Below are 6,732 nucleotides of genomic sequence, written 5' to 3' on the forward strand. Positions count from 1 at the left end.
GGCGAGCCGGAGGCGCCCGCGCGCCGCGTGTATGTGCCGGGCCGCGCGCCACCGCCGGGGCAGGGCGAGGAGCTGGTCATGGACGAAGAGGCCTATGTGCTCTACCAGCGCGCGGGCACCGGTACGGAGCGGGGCTAGGCACTAGCGGGCAGGGCCTGGGGGAGGGACTTATCACGTGGGGGCGGGGCCTGGGGAAAAGGGGCAGGACAGGGCCGAGGTCCTGGAGGTGAGGGGTTGAGGGTCAATGGGGCCCTAGGGCAGAGGGAGCAGAGCTGGTTGGGAGTCACGGCCCCAAGGCGGTGGGGCAGAGCTGGCCTCGGAGCTGACCCCATCTCTCCTTCCCCCCCATAGGTGCCCCTTGCCTGAGCTTTGACGTGGTGTGGGACACGCTGGGCGAGGGGCGTGACTGCTTCCCCCTGTCCCTACTTCTCTGTGCTGGCACACAGGCCGAGACCGCCCAGGCCAACAGGTCAGGCCCGGGGGTGTGGAGGAACCGGTGCCAGAATTGGCTCCAACCCACATACCCTCCTGCGCCCAGCCAGGGGGCAGGGGTTGGAGCTGGGATACTGGGCTGGGACTCAGCAGAACTTATTGCACATCCAGGGCACCGCACATGGGGGAGGGGGTGAGGCCTGGATCAGGGGCAGCAGCCCCTGGAGACAATAGGCTGCCCACCCCCTTTCCACTCCATGCACCAGCCAATGCTGCTGCCCCAGGGTTGGCCCAAGGTGGGAGCCACCTGGAAAAGAAAGGTCCCTGCCACCTCCCCACCCTTGGGAGTTGGTTGGCGACTGTGTTTCCTGGGTGTCTGTAGCCTCAGCAAGTCCCTCTCCTGTGGGCAGGCTGCTGGTGATGAAGATGCACAACCTTCATGGCACACGGAAGGTTGCCTCTGAGTCCGAAAGCAGCGAGAGCGAAGAGGAGGAGGAGGAGGATAAGAAACCCCAGCTGGAACTGGCCATGGTCCCCCACTATGGAGGCATCAACCGTGTCAGGGTACTGCTGACCCCCTACCCCACATGTGCCCTCCCTCTAGCTGTCCCAGCCACAGTTAACTCTTTTATTCTTGGCAGGTGACCTCGCTGGGCGGCACCCACATAGTGGCTGTGTGGTCTGAGAAGGGCCAAGTGGAAATCTATGACCTGCAGTGTCCCCTGGCGGCCCTGTCCGACCCACAGACCATGGTCACTTTTCTGCGGGAGGAGCAGGCAAAGATCAAGCCTCTCTTCTCCTTCGCAGGACATATGACCGAAGGGTTTGCCCTGGACTGGTCTCCTAAAGTGGCAGGTGAGCAGGGGCCACAGGTTGGGAGTGTGGAGCGCTGGCAGAGCTGGGGAAACCCAGTGAGGGGCATCTACAGAGCTGTAGCCACCACCTCTTCTGTTTTTTAGGCCGTCTCCTCACAGGTGACTGCAACAAGAACATTCACTTATGGACGCCCAAGGAGGGTGGGACATGGCATGTGGACCAGCGCCCTTTCACTGCCCACATGGCCTCTGTAGAGGACCTGCAGTGGTCACCCACTGAAGCCACAGTAAGCAGGGACCTTAACCTAAAGCACTGGTGAGACCAGGGTGAACAGCCTGTGGGGCTGATCTGGGGCAGGATACTCAATTAAATTGGCCTGGGGGCAGGGAAAGGAGTGGAAGACCAGGCTGGATGGTCCAGGGAGGTGGGCTATGCAGTGCCCCTCACTCCTTGAACTCTGCCTAGGTGTTTGCCTCATGTTCGGCCGACGCCTCAGTGCGAATCTGGGATGTGCGGGCAGCACCAAGCCAGGCCTGCATGCTAACAGCCAGCCAGGCCCATGACAGTGACGTCAACGTGATCAGCTGGAACCGCCATGAGCCTTTCATTGTCAGTGGCGGCGATGATGGCACCATCCGCATCTGGGACCTGCGCCAGTTTCAGGTCAGCATGGTGTCCCTCACTCCTGACCCGCAGCCCCATGCCAACCCAGCCCTGACCTTCCCCAAGCCTTGCCTCTCTCCTGACCCATAGACCACATCAGCCCAGCCCTGGCCTGCCCCTACCTCTCTCACCCTCCCCCTCTTCCTTCTGCAGAAAGGCACCAGCGTGGCCACATTCAAGCAGCACACAGCACCTATCACCTCGGTGGAGTGGCACCCCACGGACAGTGGGGTGCTGGCAGCTGCAGGGGCTGACGACCAGGTGACACAATGGGACCTGGCTGTGGAGCGGGACCAAGAGGCTGAGGGGGAGAGTGATGACCCAGCCTTGGCCTCCATCCCCCCGCAGCTGCTATTCGTGCACCAGGGCGAGACCGACATCAAGGAACTGCACTGGCACCCGCAGTGCCCTGGTGTCCTCATCACTACCGCCCTATCCGGCTTCAACATCTTCCGCACCATCAGCGTGTAACCCTGGGGAGGGGCAGCTGGGGCACAGGGACAGCCCCACACAGCCTTGGGACTAGGCTGTCAGAGCCAGGGAATGGCCAAGTGCCCCTCCATCAGCACCACGTTGCCTTCTCTCCCTCCCAGGACTGTTTTGGCTGCCGTTGCACAGGATACCTGCACACTCTCTCTTAAACCAGCATCCATGTTATGCATCCTCCTTCCCTTCCACCTTGCAGATGATGTCTCCCAGTTACAGGCTTCTACCATTGCAAGGAAAAGGGATGTTGAGCAATTTGGGAAATCAGTGTTGTGTCCCCCCACCCCCACTTCCTTTTCTGTTGGTGCTGCTGGTAGATACTATTACACAGAAGGTGGGGGGGTCTGTTTTTATAGTAGGTGTATAACACCCTCCTTGTCTTTTTCAGGTGCCAGTTGCTACCATTATCCAGAATGGAGTTGGGGTGGGAGGAGCAGGCATAACCACATACATTGGCTGGAAAGAAGGGGTGGAGGGGACTGTCTGGAGAGTCAGCAGCAGTTAGGAGTGTCTCTTCCCCACCCCCTTCTCTCTGCAGATGGAGTAGCCACGGATTGTATGAAGCAGCATCAGCATCATCTCTCCTCCCCACTGGGCAGTGGTTACTACCATTGTTCAGAATAAGGGGACTAGCAAAACTGTCTAATTCTGCCCCCCTTGCTTATGGACTGTGCCAGCTTTCACAGCATTGAATGGGGGAATCCGCTAGCTCAGCTGGGAGTGGAAACTTGCATTCAGCATCAGGGAACCTTGCGTGCAACTGGAGCTGGGCTGCACCTTGTCCTGAAGAGCTGTGGCCTCGGTGATGCTGACCAGTAGTTTACCAACCATATATTGTACTTGGGTCATTCAGAATGTGACGGGGGGGGGGGTGCAAATTCTCAGTTCCCTTCTTTATGCTGTGACAAGTGGATCCTTCCAGACCTGGTAGCCACCACTCATATGGGAGTGGGGACAAAACCTCTCTCTGGTTTCAGTTTTCCCATTTAAAGAGGGAACACAAATTTTATTCAAATTCCACCCCCACAGTAGTTGGGTTGCTCCAGAGCCCGTGAGAACAGGCACTACCACCTGCAGAGGGGGTGTGGGGAAGGCATCCTCTTCCTGGCAATCCCTTCTCCTCTTCCCCAAGGAAGGAAGTTGGTATAGTCCAACTCCCTTCTTGGGTACTCCCTTGCAGGGAGTGGGGGACTTACTCCCTTGAATGATAGTAAGGGAAAGGCCCTGCCCCATGCCCATAGGGGGCACACGCCCTAGGACAGGACACTGGCCACATGAATGCCAAGGAGGGGTCTGTGGCATAGGTGCAGGGACTGAACCTGCCTGGCCCCTGGGGCAGGGGGGTGCAGACAGCCTGGCTCAAGCACGGTGGGAAGAGCTGTGCATGGCCCTGCAGGGAACCTTTGGAAGCCAGGCCTGTCCCACTACCCCCTCACTGGCTGGGGGGCACAGACCAGCCCCGCTCAGCTACATGTCAACTTCCCCAGGGATGAAGAGGGGCTTCTACAGCTGTCTCAAAAGGCTGCCTCAGGAGTTTGTTTGTTTGGTTTTTTTTGGGGGGGGGGGGGATGTATGGAGAGGGAGGTCACACATAGGATGAGCCATGAGTGCACTGAAAGATTCTTTTTTTGTCCAGATGTTTTAATTAAAATACAAAAATAATAACTCCCCTGGATTCTGTCAGTGGGGGGGAACCCCCAACCCTGCTGGTACCCCTCACTCCTGACCCCACTCTTACTGTCAGTTCATCCCACATACCTGTCCTGTTCCCACCTGGGAGATCAGACCCAGAGCCATTTCCTGTGGCATCAGTCCCTAACTGGCCACTGCAGATGCCACCACTGGGGTCCATGGATGGGCTTTTGGGAGGGAGGGCAGGGGCTGACTGACCCACAGCCCCAGCTCTTTGTCTAGTGGGCAGGGACACCCCCCGCCCTGATCACTGCAGCCCACTCCATTGCAGGGAGGTGTAAATCACGACCCCATCCTCACCAGCCGAGCACAGCAGTACTGTCTTCTTGACACTGGTGCCGAGGCGTGCAGCTGCCACAATGTCACAGAGTGGGAGTGGTGCCCCTGGGGGGCAGCACAGGGCAATGTAATGGGCATGGAAGCGCATGGGGTCCCCTGGTAGGGAAGAAGCACAGAGGTCAGGGAGGGGGGCCCTTGGGGCTGTGCCAGTCACCAGCCCCATGCCAGGAGCCTCCCTAACACCTTCCACCACTGGCTGCCTCACCCCTTCTCTGGACCCACCACTGCCCTCTATGGGGTAATAGTGATACCTTGTCAGTCCCCTTTCTCCATGTATCCTTTAGTAATCCCCACTCCACTGCCCCTTCCTCAAAGCTAGCTCCACTCCAAGCCTGGGCAGTAAGCCCGGCCGCAACTCACCTGGGTAGACAAGGAAATCCCCACCAAACTTGCTGCCACTAGTCACGTAGTACCCTCTGCCCCACAGGTCCCGGAAGACACAGTACCGGGTCTCATGCTCCTGGTGCCCAGCATGAGGCCAGTCCCATGAGGGCTGGGTCCAGTCCACCTGCTCCTCTTGTCCAGGGCAGGGCCATGCCGTGGGCAGCTGCACCATCATGGACTCATGGGGGAAGACAAAAGCTGACTCCAAACGCTCCCGTTCCTCCGCGGGTCCTGGCAATGGGACAGTGTCTGGGAATGGAGAGAGAGTAAGAAGACTATGCCCAGCACAGAGATGCAGCTGCCTCTGGGGTGGCTGCTATGCAGAATACGTACAATGGACGTGAAAACTCATGGGGCTGAATAGGGCCCCTCCTCGCTTCACTAACCCCCCTTGGCACTGCACTAGGGCACCAGGGTCAGCACTGACTACCAGGGTGTCCCCTGCACTTCTCCCTGCAGCATGGCACCAGCTCACTCCCCACAGCATGGTGCCCAAGGCCTAGCACCCTGCCCTGTTGTCTGTGCCCTCTGCTGCCCCACTTGCTGCCAGGTGACCCCTGCCCCACTCCCCACAGCGTGGCTCCTTCCTAGGCTAGCCACCAAGTTTCCCCAGGGATCCCACCTGGCAGCTTCCCCCGCTGCTCCTGCTTGTGGGCACGGCCCTGTGCGATGCGCTCTGCCAGGTTTGCCAGCTGGGCCCAGCGCTCCTGTGCAGCCAAGCACCGTTGCTCCTGGTAGCTCTCTTCCAGCCCCTGCTCGTACAGCTGCCCCTCGGATGCCTGGGCTCAGGGAAAGAAGGTCAGGGCTTGGATGGCAACAGCAGCACAGCCAGTACCTCCACCCCAGGGTCGGCATCCCCTAGAGGGGGAAGGCCCCTACCTTACCCCTACCACCTGGGGCTGGTACAGGCCTCTGGGTCGCTCACCTGGGCCGACTGCCCCTGGGGCTGGGCATCAGCGCTCCTCACTAGCACGGCAGCCCCCATCTCAGCCAGCAGCCGGGCCTCCTCTGAGCCCCCTCTCCACCCCCCAGCGGGCCCTCCTCGGGGAGCAGCTGCAGGGGCAGCCCTAGCCGCACGTTCTGGCGCGGCGCCCGGGCCAGCGCCCCCACCAGGGTCCCCACCAGCCGGTGCCGCTCCCGGATCTCCCGGGCGTCCTCGAAGCGCCACACCAGAGCCTGCCCCGCCAGCACGTGGATGCGGAGCATGGCCCCGGCGCCCCTGGGCAGGGCTGCGAGAAGCAAGCGGCCCCGAGATGCAGCCGGCTCCAGGGTAGGGGCAGGGCACACGGGGCCGCCCCAGAACAGCCAAGAAAACACGTGGGGGGAGCCCCTGCCCAAGGAATCCCCTTATATCATTCCAGGGACGCTTCTCAGACACCCGCCCCCAAACCCCAGAGGATGCCGGGAAACCCTTGTTGAAAGGTCTTCCACTGCCAGGTCCTTCCCACAAAGGGGTGTGAAACCTTTCCTTAAAGGTCCACACACCCCATTCCACCCCCTGAACCCAGCTCCGCCTGGCAAGTAATTCTGGGAAACCTTTCCTGTTAAGGCTATGTCCTCCCCCAGCTCCCTCCCGCAAGGGGTTGTGGGAAGCCGGTTCTTAAAGGGCCACCCGCACTCACACCTCTGCGCGCACCCAGGGGATCGTAGGAAACTAGCTATCAAAGGGTCACACCCACCAGCCTGCTCCGCCTATCTGCGGCTGCCCAGGCGGGGATGGGGGCTGCGCCGTGAGTGACAGCCCCGCTGGCCACTAGCAGAGCGGGGGCGGTGCCGGGGGCAGTGGCCCCGGCCCCGGGCTGAGCTGTCGCGGCGCCATGAGCCCGGAGGAGTGCACGTACCTGGCCGTGCTGCTCGTCTCCGTGCCCGTCGGCTTCGTCTTCAAGCGGGCGGGTGGGTGTGGGTGTGGGTGTGGGTGTG

The 6,732-nt window shown here is 60.8% G+C and overlaps 2 protein-coding genes across 2 annotated transcripts in view; one reads left to right on the forward strand and one right to left on the reverse strand.

The window, feature by feature from the left end:
• GRWD1 (glutamate rich WD repeat containing 1) overlaps positions 1-3,952 on the forward strand; it is a 4,125-nt gene extending 173 nt beyond the window's left edge. The window contains exons 2-8 of the mRNA XM_025197055.1: positions 13-121; positions 352-469; positions 843-996; positions 1,074-1,287; positions 1,392-1,534; positions 1,714-1,911; positions 2,065-3,952. Coding sequence (XP_025052840.1) covers positions 13-121; positions 352-469; positions 843-996; positions 1,074-1,287; positions 1,392-1,534; positions 1,714-1,911; positions 2,065-2,382 — 1,254 coding nt within the window. The 3' untranslated portion in view covers positions 2,383-3,952. The remainder of the gene's footprint in view (positions 1-12; positions 122-351; positions 470-842; positions 997-1,073; positions 1,288-1,391; positions 1,535-1,713; positions 1,912-2,064) is intronic.
• Positions 3,953-4,004: 52 nt separating this feature from the next.
• TSEN34 (tRNA splicing endonuclease subunit 34) lies at positions 4,005-6,167 on the reverse strand. Its single transcript, XM_006014972.3, has 5 exons — positions 5,859-6,167; positions 5,738-5,823; positions 5,435-5,591; positions 4,789-5,061; positions 4,005-4,524 (listed from the first exon to the last, which is right to left on the reverse strand). The coding sequence occupies exons 1-5, from the start codon at positions 6,016-6,018 to the stop codon at positions 4,337-4,339; spliced, it is 864 nt and encodes a 287-aa protein (XP_006015034.1). The 5' UTR covers positions 6,019-6,167; the 3' UTR covers positions 4,005-4,336.
• Positions 6,168-6,732: the final 565 nt, after the last annotated feature.

This window comes from Alligator sinensis, unplaced genomic scaffold, assembly GCF_000455745.1.
Source record: "Alligator sinensis unplaced genomic scaffold, ASM45574v1 scaffold647_2, whole genome shotgun sequence".
NCBI lineage: Eukaryota > Metazoa > Chordata > Crocodylia > Alligatoridae > Alligator > Alligator sinensis.

Coding starts and splice junctions, on each gene's coding strand:
- TSEN34 (XM_006014972.3), bottom strand. CDS start 6,018: ATGCTCCGCATCCACGTGCTGGCGGGGCAGGCTCTGGTGTGGCGCTTC. Junction 5,592..5,737: donor CCCAGGGGCAGTCGGCCCAG/GTGAGCGACCCA, acceptor CCCTGAGCCCAG/GCATCCGAGGGGCAGCTGTA. Junction 4,525..4,788: donor GGATTTCCTTGTCTACCCAG/GTGAGTTGCGGC, acceptor CTTCCCTACCAG/GGGACCCCATGCGCTTCCAT.